This window comes from Acomys minous, assembly GCF_964271855.1.
Source record: "Acomys minous genome assembly, chromosome: 13".
Taxonomy (NCBI): Eukaryota; Metazoa; Chordata; class Mammalia; order Rodentia; family Muridae; genus Acomys; species Acomys minous.
The window spans coordinates 92,465,066-92,489,958 of NC_140495.1; the positions used below are offsets into that span (position 1 = coordinate 92,465,066).

General features: G+C 37.0%; 1 protein-coding gene across 6 annotated transcripts in view; it reads left to right on the forward strand.

Annotated features, from left to right (window-relative positions):
- The window catches only part of CTNNA3 (catenin alpha 3), a 1,390,227-nt gene that overhangs the window by 1,328,759 nt on the left and 36,575 nt on the right, over window positions 1–24,893 (forward strand). For all 6 annotated transcript variants that reach the window (XM_084751942.1, XM_084751940.1, XM_084751941.1 and 3 more), the window contains 2 exons: window positions 9,057–9,162; window positions 16,228–16,362. In XM_084751942.1, the coding sequence (XP_084608068.1) occupies window positions 9,057–9,162; window positions 16,228–16,362 (241 nt within the window). The remainder of the gene's footprint in view (window positions 1–9,056; window positions 9,163–16,227; window positions 16,363–24,893) is intronic.

Consider the following 24,893-nt stretch of genomic DNA (forward strand, 5'->3'; position numbering starts at 1 on the left):
TATACCCTTTTAATACTGACTCTGAGTCACCTTATAATAACTCAGCAAAGTATATAAATCTCTTGAATGCAGTAGTAATGGCAGAGTCCTCTGAAAAGTAGCTTCCTGAAGCAGTATGCTTTAAGTCGTACTTGATCTTAATAGCTCATTGGCTAACAGTATACAAACAGTGCATTCAGTTTTAATAAAGCTATCACTCTGGCTGATCAACCACGGGGTAAAGAGGCTTTAGTAAAGATCAGCTTATGGGCTCTGACCCTCTCTGTAAGGAGTGGCACTGGAAGTACACTAGACACTTGAATTAGCCATGTGACCCTCTATGACTGTGGTAGTTCTTAACTAAGACAGTGGCCCCTCCTCTTTGTCTCCTCATCTAGACCTGAGCATAACACTGTGTCATGACCAGAGTTAGACATCAGTTGATAAGTTTTGAGAAGCTCAGACTCTAAATAGTAATGACCAGGAAAAAAATTATACTATTTTCATAAGCTAAAAAGTAATTGTTTTCTGAGACCATAAACTGTGGTCTGCTATAAAAAGACAAGGAGCACCCAGTACATCACAATAATTTAAGTGAAGCTTGGGGGAAAATGCCCAGGCTCTATAAGAGATGCTATACATGATGAAAGCTAAGTCCACTGTCATGAGGGAAGAGAGAGACTCCCCAGTCAGAGTGGGTGATTGTATTTACAGTACACTGGCTTTGATTAATATGTGCACTCAGAGAGCCTTGTGTAGAGGTGGGGAAAAAAACCTGTTTTCAAATGTTAGAGCTGAGCACAGGTTTCTATTATCTGAAAGGATGTCCATGAATAATGACTTACAGGACTTTGAAGAGTGTGTAGGAGCCATGGTGGGGTGTCTTGTCTCTGTGTTAGAAAAAGTAAGGATGATTTTCCTCATTAATTCTTACCTCTCACTGGCCTGGAGAATCAACACTGAGAAGCTACTCTATCCTGTACTTCATAGCTTCAGGAACCATCTGCTTTAAAGGGGCATTTTTAAGTGTTTCTAACCATAATATTATTTCTGAGTGAGCCCTTCAAGTGCACAGTGACTATCATTTCTAGATGGCTTATGGAAAGACACTTTCATCTCCCAGGAGTCTTGAAGAAGTACAGACAATAATTATCTGATATTTTTTTCTCCGTCTCCCTCACAAATGGAGTCCTCCCTTGTCATATTACAGTGTGCAATATTTTGAGGCAATCCGTGAATTATAAGTAGTCCCAAGTCAATAGATAGGCACATTACATTTAAGAATACGTATTGGGAAGAATAGTACCAAACACACACACACACACACACACACACACACACACACACACACACACACACACACACACAGTATCTCTGAGTAATCCTGCTTTGCACATGTCTCCGAAGCCCCTAACCCCATAACCTACATTATGTGAACCCCAAGAAAAGAACTATAAGTAGGTAGCTAGCAGCTGCTTTAGAACAGAGAGCACCTTTCACTAACATTGGGAAAAAATACAGGTCAAGTTAGAAAAGAATAAGCCTTTAAAGAAACACCTCCTAGAATGCCATTGGATGGCTGATTTTACATAAATTTGGACACAAATGACTTCTTCATAGGAGGCAAAACTCTAACTCTAATGTCTTGGTGGTAACTCTTGAGGACAACGGCAGGCTTAATGGTGAGCACCCGGATGCATCCTGTCTGATACCCAGACCCACAGGGTATCTTCTCACATGGAGCAAGTAACTTTAAAGATGGGGTTGCATTAATGTTTTTGGGATGAAATGACCATCTGAGTGGTTCCATATCGGAGGGATCTTTACAAGAGGGAGTAGGAAGAGGACAGACTAGTTCATAATATAACACAAAGGGCAAATGTTATAGTGATTTTCTCTGAACACAGACGAACTACAAGCAGTGGTCTATATGCTGCAAACTAGACTCTAACAAAAGATAGAGAGGGTGGATCTTTAAGCAGAGCTTTGGCAAAAGACAAGTCCTGCTGGCACTTAAACATTGGTTAATGAAATTTACTTGAGATTCCTGACCCCTGGAAATGTACAATAATAAATCAGTGTTGTTTTTAACAACAGTGGGTTGCTCTAGGTTGGTGGTTATTTCTTTCAGTGGCAACAGAAATATAGTATGAACATTGTGTGGAGGATGATAAGGAAAATAGGTGATAACGAAATGGAACACGCTGTGTTGAATAGAGGATGCTGTGACCATCGTGCTGAATATCATGTACCTGCTCTGTATGTCTTTTAAAATGGTACCATGAGAACAGATCAGTGACCGTTATTGCAACCACTGTTAAGAGCCACAGTTAATGATTTGGTCTTCAATTGTGGTATATAAGGTATATAATAAGCTATACTGGTCAGTCAGGTCCCAAAACCTAAGACCCAATCCATCTACTCACCAGAAGTCATCTGCATAATAATGGTGACTTTTCCCTTTAGATATATCTTCTTGTAGACCCGAAGAAAACAGGAAAAAATAAAGAAGGAAAAGAAAATATCAAATTGCTGTTACAAAAAACAAAGAGGAACCTAAGGAGAGATTACTTATTCCATAAGGCTTGACACTGGTGCATGAAGAGGGAGAATGTAGCCTTAAGAGGACTTCCCTCAGGCAGTGGGTGGTAGCTCTTCATTCTTTTCCCCTTACAATACCTAAAACGTTCCATTAAGTTTTCCAGTGGGATTCTGGTGGTTGAAAGTGCAGGTGCCGAGAACACCCAGGATGTTACCATGAAATGTGTCCCAAAGTACTAATGACTTGTCCACTTGTCACTCAGTTTAAAATTACCTGTATTTATATCCTTTGGGAAAAAGGGAAAGAACCTTGAACTACTAAGATACAATTCTCTTTACTAAACACTGGGGGCAGAATGGGTGTGCCCAAGAGGAGAACAGGCATAGTGAGTGGTTACAGAAGTACTTAAAGTAAGTAATAATTGGTGCCCTACAACACCTTCACAGATCCACCTAGCAGAAGTTCATGTAATCACTGAGTGAAATCTTAGTCAACCTGACACACATACAACATGAAAACATGGGGTAAGCTTTGTTACTCAAGGCTTTTTTAGTACAAATTTACCAAGTTTTCCCCCATAGGGAAATCAAGAGAAATTTATTTTGCATTAGGAAAATATCAAGTTGCTTATCTATCTGAATGACTTATGCTTAAAAATAATGGGGAAATATAAGGATCCAGTGGGTCCTAGAAACCTACAAAAAGAAAATCATGATAGCCAGATTTGGACCCAAGTGGATCTGCTCAAACTCCTGCACCAACCAAGGAAAATACATGCAATAAGCATTGAACCCCTATTCAGATCTAGGCAATGGACAGGACATTCTACACAGTTGTGTGGAGAGTGGGATTGACTCTGATGTGAACTCCAGTGCCCCATATTTGACTACTTGCCCTTTGTAGGGAGGCCTGGTGGCACTCAGGGAAAGGATAAGCAGGATACCAAGGTGAGACTTGATAGGCTGTGACCATATGGTGGGGGAGGAGGTCCCCTTCTGTCACACACCTAGGGGTGGAGAATAGGGTGAAAGTGGGAGAGAGGAAGGGAGGAATGAGAGGATACAAGTGATGGGATAACAATTGAGATGTAATCTGAATAAATCACTTCAATTTAAAAAAGCAGCATAAACCAGCAGGAAATGAAAAAAATAAATGCACAAGAATTGATTCCATAAAAAATTGACTTTGTTAAAGAATTACTTCTGTTTAGTTCCACTTTTGCCCCTTACCCTAAGAGTTTAGTTATTTTCATTAATTTGTCTTATTTTTCCTCACCATCAAATTCTTGGCATCATGTATTTTCTGGGATTTGATATGACACTAACAACAAATTGAAGGCACTGAAGGAATTTATTTGTATCTCACTTTTATAAAAAATTGATTGTGGATTTTAGTAATGGCATCTCTGTAGACTGTCTATACTCTGTCTGTCTCTGTTTTTCTCTCTATCTCTCCCTGTCTGTCAGTCTGTCTGTCTGTCTCTGTCTCTGTCTCTCCCTGTCTGTCTGTCTGTGTCTGCCTCTCTGTCTCTCTGTGTGTGTCTCTGTCTTTCTGTCTCTGTCTTTCCCTGCCCCCTTCCTACACACACCAATAACAAAACAGCAGTGGTAACCATAGATTAACTATTCACTACTATGAATTTTTCCAGTTTACCACCATCCAAAACAAACAAACAAAAAATATTTTTTGAAATTTTGGATGTCATTTGTAGACAGGGGAAAAAAACCCTGAAAGAACCATGTCCCTTCAGCCAATACAGCTGAAATTGTAAGACACATGTTCAACCTGGGCACAAAGCCAAATCTATTTCTTATTTTGTAATTGCAATAACAGACAAAGTCAATTATTAAGAATAGAAGTTATAAAGGTTCTGCCTTGTGCATGATGATAATTTTTCTAATTCCACGCTGCATTTGTTCATGAAGAAGAGACTGGGCTTACTTCAGAAAAACTCCTGTCAGCTATCTGAGTAAATAGTTCATCTAAGATTACCACAGCTGTTTTGCTATTGGGGTGTGTGTGTGTGTGTGTGTGTGTGTGTGTGTGTGTGTGTGTGTGTGTGTAAGAGAGAGGGGGGAGGGGGAGAGAGAGAGAGACCGAGAGAGAGAGAGAGAGAGAGAGAGAGAGAGAGAGAGAGAGAGAGAGAGAGAGAGGGATGGGAAGAGGGAGAATGTTCATATGTCTGAACACAATTAATGCAATTAATCCTATGGCACAGCACACGTGTGGTAACAATGTTGGTGTCAGCCTTTACCTTGCCCCTTATTCGAGCCAGGGTCCCTCTTATCCTCTAATATTGGCTATGTGCTAGGTGCCGCCTGGGTTCTAGTTAGTTCTCTTGTATCCACTTCTCATTTCTTCACAGGAGTACAGGGATGGATACAAGTCTAGCTTTATGTGGGTTCTGATAACTCATACTGAAGTCTTCATTCTTGTACAACAAGCACCTGTTTTTTAATTTTGACAGATGAATTGTATGCAACCAGATGTTCTTCAGATATATACATGGGGGTATGGAAGCAAGCAAGAATGACATCATATAGCCAGTCGTTAGGAAGCTCTCTTCCTCAGTGCCTTCCATGTTGGGTTATAGATAATTATTTTGATCACTATGTATTAAAAAAAAAACAAAAAAACCTTGGCCTCTGGCCTACACCTTTAATGCCAACACTTGGGAGGCAGACGCAGGCAGATCACTGGTCTACAAAGAGAGTTCCAGGACAAGCCAGGACTATTACACAGAGAAACCCTGTCTTGAAAGTCTAAGGGGGAAAAAAAAAAAAAAAAAAGAAAGGCCTCCAGCTTCTTTAAATATTTCCAGATATTTCACCTTCTTGCCACTACTCCCCTGGGTGTCTTTCTCTGCAGGCCCTAACTTTGTGATTTAAGGCACAATTTGCTGACAAGAAATCGTGAGGATCCATTATGAAGATGAAGACTGCAGACAACCTCTGAATGCGGTCTCCCAATTTGAAAAGCCTTCATTGCATAGCGCATTTCAGGCCGACGATGTTAGAAATTTGTCATAGTTTCAGTAATTGTAGCTTGTTCTGGAAGCTTGGCATGATAAGGAATCATTTGTAAAATGTGTATTTTCTCTGGCACTCAGACGGAAGCTTGCCAGGCAATACATCTAATTAAGAATGAGGCAAAGGGGGTAATTGTGGTCTGTCATCCTGTAGTATCATTACTTGAAGGTGCCAAAATGTATTGTGACTTTCAAGATCATACTTTTATAACAAGGTTTATATTTGGAGCTAGAAGTAATTTCTCCTTTATTAGTCCAGGATTTTCATACAGGAACGTATCTTATTTTGCAAATTAGGATCTATTAGATGCATTCTGTAGATATAACTCTTTGTACATTGTTTAAGCTGCAAGAGGCTTGGCTGCTCTCCTTAGAAACAACCTTTGTCCATTGTTTAAGACCTTGAAAATTGATGCATTGTCTTTGGGGAGCTTAGACAGCTTTATTTAAGTTTAACTTTCTCTGGAGAGGCATAGAGATAATGAAATGCAATTCCTTACTTGAACATAACCATGTACATAACTTCCAGTCCTCCCTGATGCATAAAGCAAATTTGATAAGAGCAATTCAAATATTGTAACAATTAATGTTGATTTTTTTTGAGTTGCTAAGAAACCTATGTCAGCAGTTCAGGCATGTGGGGATAACCGTTTCTGAGGCCAGATTTTCATTGTGTTACTGTGCACTGCCATTTAAAAACTTTTCCTGGTTCATATTTAGAGGAAATCTTGCTTATGATGGTTTTGAAAGGATTTATGAAAAAGAAGCCATGAAAGGACTTTCAGGATGTGTACACAGCAGAAACACATTGTGGTGGCCATCTGACAGGAACAGGAGTCTTGCATTACTTACCTTTGTGTGAATCTGCTCTTTTGTTATTTTTTAAACCACAATATAGAACTATTCTTCTGTAATAATTTGCTTTTTATTTCTTTGGTAAAGTCTATAATCGAAAGCAACCTTGAGAGAAAAGAGGTATTTGGCTTACTTTCCAATCACAGATCATCATTGAGAAAAGCCAAGGGAGAGCAAGCAAGGCGGGAGCCTGGAGGTAGACCGTGGAGGAATGCTGCTGACTGACTTGCCCCCAGAGCATGCTCAATTTACTTTCCTAGATAAGCAAAAATCACCTGCCTAGGAGTGACACCACCTAAAGAGGGCCCCATTAACCAAGAATGTGCTCCTCCGTAGACCTGCCTACAGGCCATTTTGATAGGGATAGTTTCTCAAATGGAGTTACCTCTTCCCAGAGGACCCTAGCTTGTGTCATGTCGACACAAAACTAATCACAAAATTTCTCCGATATCTCTGACACATTTTACGCTTTGGTTTCTATCATTACATTCAAGCTAAGGTGTAACTAAGACACAAGGACTCTCCCTCCCCATCTATCTGCATCCTGACTTGTCTAATCAAAACCTTTCTCTTCTTACCCTTACCCGTTACTCTCACATTGCTCATTACTCCCACCTTCCCTTTTCTAGGGCATCACAGAATAATCACTCTTGTTAATTGCACCTTGAGTGCTCATTGTCTTCCAGGGACAAGGATCAGAATCTAAAGGTCAGCACTTGGGCATCTGTGTCCTGGTGCTCAGTGAAAGGGGACAATGCAGGGAACTTCGAGCAGGATAGGAAAGCTACCTTTGCTCAGGTAGACTTTCATCTGTTTTTTTTTTTTTTTGAAATAACAAGATATATAAAAGCACATCCTTTAAAATCCAGGTATGTCCACCTCCTGTGGCTAGTAAAAAGATAGAAATTTAAGTATCTGTTTTCCTCCTCCATTTCTATCAAACTCACCGCTCACTAAAGAAACAAAGAGAGCCTTGCAGAAATGTAATCTTATCTGCTCAATCTGTGGGATCATGACAGGAACCTCGTTTTTGTAGAGGTGTATCAGGAGCCATAGTTACCTTAAAGTTGTAACACGTTCCATTTTCAAATCAGTACTTTACTTAAGGCAACATTTAGAGATTGTTGGAGAAATAAACTCAGGTAATCTTAGAAAGTTTCTGTGTGTTGGATGCTACCCCATTCCAGAACACAAGGAGGCACGGTAATGAGTAGGTCTGTTGCTGTTTTGTCTTTTGTTGTTTTTTATGAAACAATTAAAAAATAATTTGAATCTAGGTTTGTACTAAAACTATGACACACTACTTTTTTGTTGTTGTTGTTGTTTTATTTTGTTTGGCCTTACCCCAGTCAGGGGAAGCTAGGGGAGTGTAAAAAGAAAATGTAGATTTAGGAGAAAACTAGAGCAACAACTTTAATAAACAGCATACAGGTGCTAATACACAAATGATGTTCTCAGGACCCTCTCACTTCCCTGGATGCTCTGAGGTTACCCCCACATTCTCCTCTCTCTCCTCACCTAGTTCCTTCTTCTTCTCACGCTCAGACTATGACATAAACATGAAATAACTCATCAGCGGACATCTGGGAGCAGGGGTTGGGAAGCATTACAGGCCTGCCCCGCCACTACCTGCAACTGGCTTCTTCTCTTACTAACAAAGCTGGGCACCTAGCGTAGCTGAAGCCGGGGACCTTGAACCAGACCAGTGATTCGTTGCAGCGAACATTTGCAAGTAAAGCTGTTTAGGCAAAAGGGTAATATGGTGTGACACACCATAACATACTGTAGTTTCCATGACAAGATTTTTTTCTTTTTAATTTTATTCATTTATTTTTTTTCTTTTGGGAGTGGTTACAAGGGCAGAGGGCAGATATGGGGGGACTGGAGGGATGGAGATGTGAGGAGAATTGTGGTGCAAGTGTGAAACTCACAAGACATCAATACAAAGTTTTAAATTGTATGAAATGGATTAAAAGAGAAAAATCATAAGCAGCCTGCCTTCTCACAATGCAACCTTGAATGTATATGTCTTGACTATAAATAATATTTGCATTAGATAGCTGGGTCCACCAAGATACATCTAAACTGAGTCTCATTATAATTAAAAAAAAAAAAAGGAATAAAGTCCAATGCTATTCATCTTCTTTGTAGTAATGTCTAATTTTTTTCTACCACAGATTTTAATTTTATTCTTTACTTTGAAGACTAGAATTAAATATACACTGGGCTTATCCAAAAGCAAAGTACATTAATATAATTGCTATTGTTTATGGTTGTAAATCTGTTATTTATGTGCATATATATATTTTGGGGGGGGGCTAGAGAAGTGGCTCAGATGTTAAGGAATGCTTGCATTTTTGTAGAGGACCCAAGTTCAGTTCCCAGATCTCACGTGAGAAAGTTAACAAAACCTGTAACTCGAGATCCAGGATAGCCAATGCCCTCTTCTGGTCACTGAAGATACCTACATAAATACACTGACATACAGATACACACACACACACACACACACACACACACACACACACACACACACATTAAAATAGCAATAATAATGATGATAAATAAAATATATAATATGTGTATATTTACTACATATATATATATGTTTATGTGTGAACCAGAAAACTACTATGTATCATTTATTTTCAGGGGGAAAGGACCACTAAAGCATACCACTGATGTAATCTATGCAGCTAAAATGATATCAGAATCAGGATCAAGGATGGATATTCTCGCTCGGCAGATTGCTAACCAGGTGAGCTGCTTATAAATAGACATGGGAAAGTTTTTGCTATTTTCTCTCTTCTGCTTAATTATTGACTAGAGAAAATCTGGGTGACAATTTTTTTAACTCTATTGAATACATTTGCTTTCTATATTATAGTTCAAAGATCTATATTTATAATTATGCAACTTCTCAGACAATAAATTCTGTGAAAATATAATTAATTATAGAGAATATATATTTAGCTTTAAATATACTTTATTGTTAAAATCAGTTCTATCAGATTGAAATGAAGTGAATTTCTTTTTATTGGCTGTAATTATATAATGGGTGTTTCTCTTTTCCCTGATGTTGAATTTTTTTCACATTTTTCTTCTAAAATAGTAGCTGCTTGACATCAGCACTTTGCAGCATTATTAGAACAACAAAGTAAAGATGTAAATCGAAGGATGTATATATCTCTTGGGCAGACTGGTGTTTCTTCACACGTTTCACTTCATTTCCTTGAGATTTTCACAGATTTTAAAAATAATTTTTGGCAGTGCCCACATTATAAAGTTATCTGTATAGTGGGAATTATTATTTCATGCAAGAGTATAATATGAAGATATTTATTTATTTTATATTTAACAGAATTGTAAATATTTCTTTGGGGTAAATACCTATTTGATTTTGAATATACTATATATATTATGAATATACAATATATTATGTTTTGTTTATATAGTGATAGTACAACTTTAGTGAGATACTTTTTAATATCATTGCTGCCATTCCACCTCTACCTTTATAAATACTCTGTTGGAACATGAGAAAATTTAATCTGATAGATAATATATTTGTGGGTGTAATGGAGATCAAACAAATGAGAGAAGATGCCACCAGACAAAAACATTTTTAATTCCCTGAGTGTGCATTGCTTTTATCAATATCTTGCTACCTTAAACATTATAAAAATTGCATTAATCTGTTGTTTAATGTAGATCAAACATTCATCATTTAAAAGTCTAGAAGCAAGCACGGGACCCAAATAGTTTTAGATTTCACAAGACTTGAGATTTCTGAATTTCAGAGTAAGGGTGCTCAAAATTTAAGTCTACATCAATCTTCTTTTTGAGACTATCTCACATTTAAAATACTTCTTGTTCAAGCATTTCAGCTAAGAGTTCCTGACACGGCGTTTAGAACCTATATCTAAAACCAAACTTTATCATCTTGAAATTCACAATTTCTTAGTCTAATAAATAAATGGATTCCATTATCATTTATACTTTCCTTTATTTTAGAATTGTATTGCATTTACTTTCATGGGAGAGACTAAATATTACTGGGAAAATTAAAGTATATTATCTTAGCCATATATGTATGTAGCAATGAATAGTTACGGTTTTCTCTTTGCTTTAGAATACATAACTGTATGAAAACTATGTCATTTTGACATTTACATAGTATCTTTTTTCCTTTAATTTGACCCGATGCTTTGATATAATTCCTAAATTTTTCATCAATTTAATATTATTCTAATTATGTGGGAGGGAGGGAAAATATGTTACTTCCATCTAGTATTGATATTTTCCAAGACACTTAAGTAACAGCCATTGACTAGTAGGTATGAATAAAAGTCCTCATACATTTTTCACTTTGTAAAGCCAAATAGTTTCTAATGGAGACTTAAGAATAATTATGCCTCTGAACTGTTAACCCTGTGAATTAACAATCTGATGCAATTGATTTAGTTACCATCTTGGGAGGTCATCCATGACTATGCATTCATTTGTTCACAGAAACACACACACACACACACACACACACACACACACACACACACACACACACACTTTAGACTTTAAGCAATTTAAACTATTTTTTAAAACACAATTGGTAGAATGATGAAAGTGAGACAATTTCTACTTCTTGTAGTTTTTTTTACTGTCTATTTTATTCAATCTAGAATTTCAATTTTTGACAATTTTATGATGCCTTTTACTGATCTTTTCAATTTCTGATGGGCTATCAGAATATCAATTGATAATTTGTAATTTTATATTATGCAAGGATACTATGCTAATAGTATGTACAATACACTCATAATAAAAATAGTATGTACAATTTTCATAATAAAAATGTGTTAGATAAATTAAGTTTCATTCTGTGTAGTGTAAGAGTTATATGTAAGGAGAATGATATAAAATCAATTTAATTGGAAATTATTTATTGGTGGTTACTTTCTTTTTCATTTTTTCATTCCTATCTTCCTCTATTGAATACTGCATTGTAATGTATACACTAGGCACGATTCACTACTTAATGAATTGCTGTTATTTAGTTATAAAGAAAACTGAAAGCCTCTGTTCATTTAGTTTCCAATTGCTTTATTTGATTATTTAATTAAATAAATTTATGACATTTAGTTAATAATTTAATACAATAATCAAGTGATCAGCTTACATTTTCCATCTCCTTCAACATTCTGAAACTTATAAAATTTGTTGTTTTTTTCATACATCATACAATATAAGACAATATAAGACCTCCTGCTAGCGCTCACGCCTAGCCTTATTTGTCTCCATCACTTAAAATTTCTTGAACCTTAGACTTAAATTGAGATGTTGTGGTATCTTCACTTGGCCATTCAGGACAGCACAACACAAATATGAATACTTGGTGCATTACATAGTATATTCCTAAAGGACAGGACTTTTTAGCTACCACAATTTTTAAACAATTTGAAAGTGAATAACAAAGTTAGTGAGCTAGAGAATAGCAGTACAAGAACTGGTTTCTGAAATGCAGGTTCATATGTTTTTAATCCCTCTGCACACCTCTACACAGGTTTCCCAAATGCAGGTGCATATGTTTTTAATCCCGCTACACTATTCTATGATTTGCCACGTCAACAGATGGTCTAAATTAGATGATACAACCAACACCATTTAGAGCAGGAAAAATACACAGGGGTTTAGATGCAGTTGCAAGGCACCCTCACATAGGGAAGAATCAACAGAGCTCAAGTGAGTGAAATATATCACATAGGGAAAAACCCTGGTGATGTGCCCAAAGTTGGCCTACCACTTCCTTGTAACTTTGTTAGAACAAGTATGTCTAGGTTGTTGAGTGAGTACCCCGACTCAATCATGATTACAATTAAAGTTTATGTTTAGTGCTAAAGAAATTAACAACGATAACTCAATAACGATAGCACCATAAAACTTGAGAAATACTTAACGAAATCATTAACAATCCGTTCAACTATGATCAGAAGAATCTACAAGTGTAATGTATATTGGTGTTTACCAAATATTATTGATGGCTTTCCTTATATTCTACACTGATGGTATGAACTAAAGATTTCATTATAATAAAACTATACTAGAAATTAAATTCTGGAGCCTTCATTCTATCATCATTACATATCTCTTAAGAATGTAATTCCCAGATGTATCTTGTGACGGTGTGTGTGCTTTGATGCTGTTTTCTCTCTGCAATTTATTTGAAGTGCAGATGTTGATGCGGAGTTCAGTTCTCTAGACTACTGAGCCCATGCTTCATGAAAATAAATACCTAAGGGTGCCTCAGGAATGAGTGAGGATAGATACTGGCTCAAATAGACGATCTTCCACCATTTCCCCTTTCTTTCTTTGTCATGTTTGCATCTAAGCAATGCCATAGATGCTTTGAGAATGATCATTCAACTTTCTTCCATTCCTTCCAAACTGTGACCGTGGTTTGGACCAGAAGGACAAAATGTACTGAATAGTATATCATGGGCTTACTCAGTGGAAGTGAATAAGCAAGGAAAGATTCCTCTTCGTAGCTCCTTCCCTGTCCACAGGAAAACAAATTGATGAGAGATGGAAGGGAGAATCATTATTTTTTGAGGGTGTTCCCAGTGGTAGATACTCATATTTCAGTTAGGAGGCTGCACAAGTGGGAATCACTAATTTGACTTAGTGGTTATCAAAACATTAAGTAAGACTGGGGTATATTAGGCAGATATGAATGTAGTTGAAGGAAATGGGTGGTAGATATGATTGTATTTCATTGTATATATGTATGAAGTTCTTAACAACAAAGAAAAATTATAATATTAAAAAATACATACAACTAGATTTTGTGTGAATTGTCATTCCTGCCACCCTTCCCACATCCTGATTTTATGTGCAAGATAACACACCTCCGTAAGTTTGTGTCAACCCAATTCCTTAATTTACAATTTTCAGTTGTCAGGGAAGAGTGTGCTATGATTGAGTTGTAATCTGTTACTTATGAAACACGTACTTTCTGAGTGTTTCCCACAGATGTCATCGTAAAACTTAAAGTAGGTTAGGGCAACTTGTCTATACAGCTACTACTGAAGAAAAGAACTGGTGTAAAATGTACACATAGTTCATATCTAGTTTGTAGGGTATCTGGTCTTTGATCCAAGTGAATACTAAAACAAACAAACAAAACCTCCCACATTTATTTATAAAGTATTTAAAATGCAAACAACTTAAGTTTTAATCAATATAATGAAGTTTAACATGTGTGCATCAGAGTGTTACAATAACAACCATCAAAAATTAGACATCCGGAGTTAGTCCTAAAGTCAGTGTTTCCACTACTGACATTATGGGGGAACTTCACTGTATGTGTCTGCTTTCTACAGTTTATTTGTTACATATATTTATTTACTGAGTATGCATGCTGTCACAGTCAGTGTTCTATTGTTGTGAAGAGGCACCATGACCACTGCAACTATTATAAATGGAAGCATGTAATTGGGACTTGTTTATCGTTTCAAAGGTTTAGGCCATTGTTATCCTAGTGGAGAAAATAGCAACACACAGGCAGACATGGAGCTGGAGAAGTAACTCAGAGATCTACATCCAAACTTCAGGTAGCAGGAAAAGAGAGAAATATATTTGCTTCCTTTATGGATTACTATGGATTTTGTGTGCCTGTGCCCAGGTCCTCATCTTGTACTCCTGACTTGGAGATATATAGCCCAAGGTACTTAACAATATGAAATAGAATAGACTTCCCAGGAATTTCCCAACTATGCCTCATTTTAGTTAAAAATTAGTTATCCATCTATCCATATGAGTCCTGTACCTATAAATTCAGTCACCCTCAGTTGAGTTTGGTATAGGTAGCCATTTGATGGTATTGGTATTTGGTGTATTATACATATACCATATTTCTTTGCATGCTATTATTTCCCAAGCAATAAAATGCACCAACTATTTATATGCTATTTGTGTTATGTTGATTATATGTGATATAAATAGATTTAAAACTTACCAGGAGGATATGTTTCAGTTATGCACAAATACTTTGCCATTTTGTTTAAGATGAACTGAGAAGTTTTGGATTCTGGTATCTGCATATTTCCTGGGACCTCTCCATAGTGGATAATGGAGAATTAATGTCCAAGATGAATGAAAATATTTGTGAGAGGTTTTGTGGTTTTTTTTCATCTAACATCTTTATATTTATTTACTTATTGGTGTTGGGACAGGACTCACAGGCCATGGTGTACATGTGGAGGTCAGGTAATAACTTACAGGAGTCTGATCTCTTCTTCTACCTTAGGAGGTCTAGGAATTGAACTCTGCTTGTAAGATTTGGTGGCAGGTACCCTTGGTACTGAGCCATCTCACTGGTGGCTGTTCAGCCTGTCTTTTAATTTGTAAATTTGTATAGCTTGATTTAAAGATTTTATATCCAATGACGGATATAAAGTGTATCTATTTCAATATAGATGAAATATATGAAGAAAGTGAAGACCATTGACTGTATCATATTCATTGATTACTTTTATAGATTTCCTTTCCAGTGTGCTTTAAAGCCATACATTTTCGTACAATTTAGTTGAAACGATGCATGAAATTTTAAATACTGGGTTTTTAACCATCCGCTGTTAAAATTTTTCTCCTTTATCATTTGAAAATTTTTAAAATTATTTCATTGTGTTTTTATTTTGTTTATGCATATGTGTTTGTCTTTGTAAGTGAATGTCATGCGTCTGTGGGAGTCTGTGACAACCAGAAAAGGGTGTCAAATCCTCTGAAACTGGGAGGTACATTTGGCTGTGAACTGCCTGGCATAGGTTCAAGGACTTGAACTTGGAATATCTGAAGTGCAGCAAACACTCTTAATTACGGAACCGTCTCTCCAGCCCCTGGAAGTACTTTGAAATTAGGCAAAGTCACAGTATTCAGAGAGACATTCATATTTCCCCTTCCAACTAGTTTGCATTATTTAAATTTTTTTATATTTTAAGTGCTGTAGCAATAATTTTATTGTTCATGGGTTCCTGTTTGCATGTCTGTGCTCTTATGAGAAGTTATTAATAATAGAGAAAAGGTGAGGAACATACTTCATAAGCCTCTAACTTCATTGGGAACATAGAATGAAGACTTGCCCTTATCCTGAGACATTTGCCCTCTTGCAGTGAATCAGCTCAGTACTATTTTTTTTTTAGAAGTGCCCTATAGAAAATAAAGCACCAAGTGGGGCTGTTCTTGAAAAAGAGGTTTGCTATATCCTTACAACCTGTGAGCTTTCTGCCTCTTTCCTGCACTGCATCTGCCATCTCAAGGTGGAAATAAATTACCTGCACCAGCTAAGAGCATTTAAAGCTGAAAATAATACAGCATAATATGCTTTGCTGGGGATTTAGTTTTCTCACCCAAATATTCCGGGCCACACAGCAGAAAACTATGCATCCCAAGGAATAATCTTGTAGTGATTCTGGGTGATGGGACAGTTTGTGTGTTACTGTTTCCTCGTGTTCACCTAAAGACATAATCTGAAGGCTGCTAAGCTTGCCATAATTTGAAGGCAGATTTTTATGTATTTCTTCCTATCTGTAGATTTCTATAGCAAATGCTTTTCTTAAACTCGGTGATTACAACTGAAGAATAAATAACCTGTTTGAGCAGATGTTTTCCGGAGAGGCATATGGGACAATACTTGGGCTGGCATAAGAAATGGGACCTGTGGGAAATTGCTGCCCTGGAAAGCATACATGGTGATGTGCCCACTCTGATATGCTTCTCTCTTTTTGTTAATCTTACTGTTTCTGTTTTTTTATCTCTGATACATCTACAGTGTCCAGACCCACCATGCAAACAAGACTTGCTGGCTTATCTGGAGCAGATTAAGTTCTACTCCCACCAGCTGAAAATCTGCAGTCAAGTTAAAGCCGAGATCCAGAACCTGGGGGGTGAGCTCATCATGTCTGCAGTGAGTATGGCCCATCACTTCTGCCATTTCACACAGAAGATACTAGAAACAGAGCAGCCATGGCACCGCTCACTACAGTCTCTCAGATGTATTTAGCATAGGACAAACTTGGTCGCAGTTAATATAAAGTGCCTATAATTTAACAACCAAGAACACTTTCCGAGTTTCTTCAAAAAACGTTAAATCAGTGTTGTTTTTACTTCAGAGATTATGGACTATACCAGTTTTTGGATACTACCTGGATAAGAAATCCATGGTTCTATAGAACAATTTTCAGTACCTTATAAAGTACACAGAGAGAACTCTGAATTGAGTTCTGTAACATTTTAAAACAAGTGAATGTAAATTAGGCATTAATTCAATTATTTTTATTTCTACTAATTAATCTTTATTTTCCACATATTTATTTTTTTATAACATAAAACTTCTGGTCATGAGAGTTAAAAAACACTCCATATGTAACTTTTGAAAGTGAGCATTATATAAATATTATAGATTAAAGAAACATGCGTAGATTCTTTGGTGGCCTTGAGTTTCAATCTGCTTTTAAAATACCATGGTAGAAATAGTGTCTGGTGGGTTTTGCTCATCCCTTAATAACATTAGATCACTCCTCTAGAGCAGGTACAGTAATAAAATAACGTTTGATGTCTATTTTGGATTCAGTTATCAGTGACTTTGAGAAGGACGTGCACCAAGAATATAAATTTAAGTTAAAGCATAATGAACATTACAGGAAGCCATATTGCCTGAACATTTCTTAGCTGTACCAGCACACTTAGGTCCTAGCAGCATCTCATCCTTCTATATCCTAGCATTGAATTTTCTCTTAATAAATTGATGTACTTGAAGCAAATGCAGTTACAAAAAAAAGCAAAGGTTATCATCAGGGGCACAGAGCAGAAATTAATCATTATTGATTATCTATCTCTGACCTAAGTTTTAGCTCAATCGTTGCAACCACATTCCAGGGAGACAGTTATTTGATTGTTTTGTTTTCTTTAATATCTGAATCAATGGGATTCAGAAAGGTTAAATGGCTTCTCTGGGGTCATAAAGTAAATGTCAAGTTTAGGGTTTCTGGTCAGAGGCCCCTGTGCTCTGTCTTCTGGTGCGCAGCATTGAGCCTATGAAGAAGCTGAGGCTTAGGGAGGCATGAGTGAGTGCCTCAGGGAATTGGTAGGATTTCTCCCTTGCTTTTTGTTCCAGTAAAGGTCAGAAGGGGAATATAGATTTATTTTCTTGATATACAAATATTAGAAAATCACACAGATCAATATCAATGTTGATATCCTTTAACTTTTCAAATAAAAGATGTTTTATTAAACCCAAAGCCATATAGGCTATTTCAGCATGTCCAGAGAGAAATATAAACTTATTCACAGGTACACACTTATAGTCCAGAGAAAATTGTAAAGACATTAGTGATTTTTTCACTTGTTGCATAATTATTTACTGAAAGACTAGAAGTACATTATAAATATCACAAGTAAGGTATGAAATTAACTCATATAACATACTGAACATTGTAACATAATATACATTAAGCATGAACAGAACATATATGTTTATTTACATGCTACACAAACAAATTTTTAAACAGTGTCTCTTATAATGTAGAATATTTTATATAAGCTATCGAGTGACTACATCAAGATAAGGAAGTAGTGTGTATAGAATTATCTTTTGTTCAGCCTGGGAGGAGAAGGCTGAAAGTCACACTGCTTAGTCACATACTGAACATTACTCTTGAAGGAAAAGATCTGGATTCAATATTTAGTGTTTGGTTTCTACTGACTGTTTTGTCACTTTCCTATTATTTAAACATTTAAAAATTATAAACCAAATCACTGTAAGTCAATGACCACCTTCACAAGCACATTACATATGTGTATTAAGCTTATGTTTCTGAGCTATGTTTCAGAACTATGTTTTGAGCTATGTTTCTGAACTATTAGACATCAAGTCTTTTCCCCTCTCCTTCAATATTTCCCACAGTCACCATCTTTACAAGGCCCAAATTTTCATACAATTTTATTTTCCAAATATATGCAATAGCTTTTGTCTTACCCAGTCAAATCTCTCAAAAAATTTGATGCATGTCCACAGGTACAGTCTTGACATAGCTACTAAAATATATGATTCCTATATTAACAAATAAGTGCCTTGTTTAACATCATGAGAGAAACTTCCTCATACAACAGATGGGAAAAAATACAGAAATCCATGGTCCAGACATTACATATAGAGAGAGAGAACTTGGAACACTCAGCCAAAATGGGATGTCTCCATCAAATCCCTCCTCTCAGAGCTCAGGGAATCCTGAAGAGCAGGTGGCAACAGTGTAAGAGGCAGAGGTGGTGGAGAACACACATACACATACACACACACACACACACACACACACACACACACACACACACACACAAACAAACAAAAAAAAACCCAAAAAACAAAGCCCTCTAAATGCATATGAGCCAAACTCATGAACATAGAGACTGAAGTGGTGGTTTTCATAGGACTGCATAGTTCTGTATCATGTCCTCTGAATTTATATTATGGCTTCCAGTTTGGTATTTTTAGAAGAGTTCCATGTGTGCAAATGAGAGAGGCTTTGATTTTTGTGCTTTCTCTTGGACTCTTTTCCCTCTGTTGGTCTGCCTTATCCAACTTTTATGTGGTAGTTTTTAAATTTTATTCAGCTATATTTAAAAATGTCTGCATTAAAATCTAAAAATGACATGATACTGGCATAGAAACAGACAGGTGGATCAATGGAATTGAATCAAAGACCTCGAAATAAACCCACATACCTATGGACATTTGATTTTTTATAAAGAAGCCAAAACTATACAGTAGAAAAAAGATGGCATCTTCAACAAATGGTGCTGGTCTAACTGGATGTCTACTTGAAGAAAAATGCAAGTAGACCCTTATTTATCACCTTGCACAAAACTAAAGCCCAAGTGGATTAAATATCTCAACATAAAACCAGAAACACTAAATCTGTTAGAAGAAAAAGTGGGGAAGAGCATGGAGCTCATTAGCACAGGAGACAACTTTCTGAACAGGATACCAATAGCTCAGGCTCTAAGATCAACAATTAATAAATGGGACCTCATGAAACTGAAATGCTTCTGTAAGGCACTATCAACAGAACAAAACAACAGCCTACACACTAGGAAAAGATCTTCACCAACCCTACATCTGACCAAGGGCTAATATCCAAAATATATAAAGACCTCAAGAAATTAAATACCACCAATCCAGATAATCTAATTAAAAATGGGATACATAACTAAACAGAGAATTCTCAACAGAGGAATAAGGATGGCCAAGAAATACTTAAAGAAATGTTCAAGGTCCCTAGTTAACAGGGAAACATTAGTCAAATGACTGAGATTCCATCTTACACCTATCAGAATGGCTAAGATAAAAAAACTCAAGTGACAGTACATGCTGACAAGGATGTGGAGGAAGGGAAACACTCTTCCATTGCTGGTTGGTATGCAAACTTGTACAACTATGTCAGAAATCAATCTGTTGCTTCCTCAGGAAATTGGCAGTAACTCTACCTCAGGACCCAGCCATACCACTCATGTGCATATACCCGAAAGATGCTGCACCATAGAACAAGGGCATTTGCTCAACTATGTTCATAGCAATTTTATTCATAATAGCTAGAATCTGGAAACAACCTAAATGTCCCTCAACTGAAGAATACACAAAATGAAAAAAAAAACTGTGGTATGTTTACACAATGCAATACTACACAGCTATTTAAAAAAAAAAAACAAGGAAATCTTGAAATTTGCAAGCAAATGGATAGAATTAGAAATGATCATCCTGGGAGAGGTAACCCACACCCAGAAAGACATGCATGGTATATACTCACTTATAAGCGGATATTAGCCAACAGTACAAAGACCTAAAGAAACTAAATGACAAGGAGGGCCCTAGGGAAAATGCTTAATTCTCATTCAGAAGGGCAAACAGCATAGACACCAGAAGCAGTCAAAGAGAAAGAACAGGAAGGGAGCCTACCATAGAGGTCCTATGAAAGACTCCACCCAGCAGGAGAGTCAAGCAGATGCTGAGATACACAGCCAAACTCCTAGGTGGAGCACAGAGAGTCTTATGGATGAGTTGGTGAATAGAAGGACCTGCAGGAGTCAGGAGCTTCACAAGGAGACTGAAGGAACCAACAATTGCAGGTGGAGGAGGGGGCTGCCACAGATACTGATGCACCAAGCAAGGACCAAGCATGGTGTAGACCTAGAACCTCTGCTCAGATGTAGTAGAGGCAGCACAGTCTCTTCGTAGGCCCCATAATATGGGGAGTAGGGACTGCTTCTGACATGGACTCTGGCCTCCACATGTTTAACACTCCCCCAAAGGTAGGGCTGCCTTGCCAGGCCACAGAGGAAGAGGATACAGACAGGCAGTCCAGATGAGACTTGATAGGCTGAGGTCAGATGTTAGGGGAGGAGGAGAGGGAAAGGGTATGAGGGAAGGAGGATGGGATCAGGAATTGACGAGGGGAGGGCCTACAATAGAGATGTAAAGTGAATGAACTAAAAATTTTTTTAAAAATTAAATATAAATAAAATCTAGCCACTAGGATAAATGTTAACAACTGAACTGTCATTTATACCTGATGGGAGAGGAAAAATCAGTTTTCTCCAATGGAGTGATGCTCTGTAGATTAACCACTCCATTTCTACCCTCATGTTCATGTGTAGTTGAACAACTATAATGGACCGCACAGTTTTGTGCGTACTTTTATTTGGTTACAATTAGTGGGGTTTGTATTTTATTTTATTTTATTTTTGTCTGTTTTGGGTTGGTACTTTATTTCATTTGTTCTGCTTGTTTTTTGTTTGTTTTGGTTGGTTTTAGTTTTGTTTTTAGGGGATTACGTTTTTGTTCCTTTTATAGAGAATGTTCTTAAAGTTGGGCAGGGAGGCAGAGGGGAGAGTATCTGAAATTGGCAGGGGAGGGAAGAATATGATCAAAATATGTTTATATTTAAAAAATTATTTTAAATAATAAATTATATTGTTTAAAATGACTGCTAATTGTCCATCTAAAAATATAATTTCTCTGAGTTATATAAATGGGAATAATATTCACAATTGTTTTGTGTGGTAATGCAAATTCATGATGGATGGGATTGTGTGGATAGAATAGGCAGGATCCATTTAAAATCCAGGATTTACTATTTAAAAGTGGAGTCATTATGTGTCCATATAGTGTTGTGAATCCACAGCTATTTGTCATCGTTTTGCTCACAAGTCTCCATTAGAAAAAATAAATCTGCCAGAGTAAAGCATACCGCCTTTACATCTCTCGACATCTGCTTGCAGGTGGAGCCTGAAAAGCTTTTAAAGCACATTTCCTTTTTGTGTGCCAAACTTGAATATTTCAGTGACCCTGTAGTCACCTTTTTTCCTTTCTTTATCTTTTTCCTTTATGTCTGTCTTCATAAATTTGAAAACTAAACTGTTATGAGGTATCCCAACCAAAGCACAGAAGCTTATTTTTAAATATCACTCATATTTTATATTTAAAACTACATAGTTCACTAGAGAATGTGTTCATTACAGCATTAGGTTTAAGTAGCAGGACTCTTGCAAATACGTTTGATGAAGAAGTAAGCCCAAGTGGCTGGATTCCGGAGTGAGCAGGCAGACATATTCTCTGAGTGCTGTGGTTTACGTCAGACAAGCTGAAGCAATGAAGTGAAATAATTTGAAATACATCTGCATAATACAGCATCAAATTAAAGTCCATCACTTCTCATTTGTAAATTCATGTGATACACATTTATCCTGAGGTTGCATGCTTTAACTATGAGAAACTGACATGCAGTTCATTGAAATCACAGTGAAGGTGTTGAATCCCCCTCTATGCCAAGCACACTGGTACATCTGGCCCAGAAGACAATGGCTAGCTAGTGGGTCTTTGTGATGCTTATATCCATACAGAAGTAAAACAAAGCCTGCATGCAAAAACTTTCCTCAGTGTAGCCAGTTGTGTTGCTATGAAGGAAAGGGTGGTTCTTGGGTCTTTCAGGCAACTAACAGTTTCTAGCATGTTCCTCTGTGAATACCAGAAACTCAACAGAGCATGCTCATGTTTTAAACATCTGTTGCTTTTTGAAAACATATTGTCTCCTATAGAAATTAAAATTCTTTAATTTCTTAAATGAATCCCTATGCAGGAGTTGATGCTTTAAAGGAGTGTGTTCAACTCATCCTTTGTAAGTATCTGGAGTTATTTGTTATGCCATGTCAGACATAAGAAAATGCTGATGATGTCAAGTGAGATGAGAACCAATGTAGGGAAAGAAAGAAGATGGGGACTTTGGAGAATTATAGGTGTTAAAAGCCTATTTATCCTTTGATACTTGTATAGTTTTAAATGGCATTGAACGAGGAATGATTGGGTAAAAAATAAGAACCATGATAAAGCAAATGAAACATTGACATCATAGCAGAGAAAATAATATTTTCAGTAATTGAGGGGGATGAGAATAGGAGAAAAGTTAGAAGGATTGGGGTTAGAAAATGAGAGGGGTTTTTTGTTGTTGTTGTTGTTTTTGTTTTTGTTTGTTTGTTTTGTTTTTGTTTTTGCTTTGTTTTTTGAGCTGAGACTGAAGGGAATTAAGATAGGATCACACATAAAGATAGATGAGTGAAGAATTAAAGGGGTTCATCCTCCTGGATCCCATCTTTTGATAAAATCAGAGGCATCTTCTGTTAATGTGACATTCTGGTTCTTCATCTGAACTTGATTGTGAAGACAGAATTCAGATGCCCACATCCTCACTCACGTCTCCACATTGTTAAGAAGAGAAAGTAGCCTTAGGTAGCCACAGGACTTTGAGATAGAGCAGAGAAGCTGTGTGCATGCACAACTTGCAGGACATGCCTGGTGGTGGAATCCACCCCAGCCTGTTCATCCTCCATCACAAGAGCATGACGTCACATGACTTCCTAAGCTCTTTCTCTCAAATCACAAGGGAGTCATCCAAAATGCCAGTACAAACTAGTAGCTGTATGCAAAGTGCCTAAGTAACTAACTTTTTTTTTTTTGATGGCTCTGTCTCCACAGCCATGCTGACTTATGAGTGTCTTAAATAAGAAAAATATAGAGTGTAATTCCCAAGTGCTTATTGTGTACTTAGGTTATCAGAAGTCAGACCCCAAAATACTCTGTCAATTGTTCGCCCGGTCTCTGGAGGCACTGTGGCTAGTGGGGTAACTGCTGTATCCCATGAAAGGAAGCATGCCGTAAAAAAAAAAAAAAACATCATTATATTTGTATGTTTGTGTGTGTGTGTGTGTGTGTGTGTGTATTCAGCAAAATAATCAAATAGTAAACAGCTTTAAACTCTTAAAATTATCCTTTTTCCGCTGCCATGTTTTTAGTGCACCGAATTTTATACTACTTAAAATTGATTAATTATGTAATTACTATGTTTGCGTGCATTTACCTTAATGTGTTTAATTGTACTGTCTTACCCTGAGGCAGGTGTGCCAAAGCCACACTCTTAAAATTAGAGAAATATATGAAACTAATCCACTGGGAAGGAGAAGATCAGCAATATTTGAAAATGTTCCAGGCAGCGGCAACTGAGCTCTAGGCGACGCCAGGGAGCAGTATATATCAATTAAGGACTGATAGGGGTCAGCAATAACATAGCTGTTGACCACAGGAGCCACTAGGGCCCACAGAACTTAGGCAAGCAAGTACATACAAATAACTTAGTAGGCTAATGTGTTTGCCATGTTACAGCCCTAGGGAAGCAGCTAATGAGCTTTCTCAATATAGTGTATCTATTTGTCTAGGCATGAAAAAAAAAATGAGAAAACAGAAAAAATGGAATGGTTTTTAAAATTGGTAAAATATTTAGCAAGAAGAAAATATGAAGTGAAAGCATAGAATGGAAGAGGCCACTAAAGGAAATAAGGAAGTGGAGAGGGATGAAGAAGATGGGATGGAGGAGGGGAGGTAGATACAAAAGAAAAAGGAGACAAGAATGAAAGACTTGTTAGGAAAACTAGCTCTCGAGGAAATAGGTTTTGATCATTGCTTGGTTGATCTGTAAAACCATACTAGCCAGAAATTAAAGCAATTGCTGATACCTCGGTGATTTCAGGAATTCTTTTTTTTTTTAACACGTGGGGGTGTGGTTTTTGTTTTTGTACTGGTGTCCAAATAAAGCAGATTAAAAAGTTGTCTTGGTCTGAAGGCAAATAGCCATAATCACAGATGAGATTTTTCTGAGAGTGCTTATTCTGCAGTGTCTCTGTTTGAAACTGCTGTAGTAGTATTTCATTTTGTAACTATCTCAGCTTTAGGAAAGTGGAAACGGTAGGGGTGGCTTAATAACTTGTTCTAGAGACAGAGGTCGGTCTCAGCTGGCTTCGGACCAGAATCTCTGGCATCATGTTCTTTATTTTCTGGTTGTTGGAAGGACACCCCTGTCCTTCCCAGTGAGCTTTGTGGTAATGTGATTGAAGGTG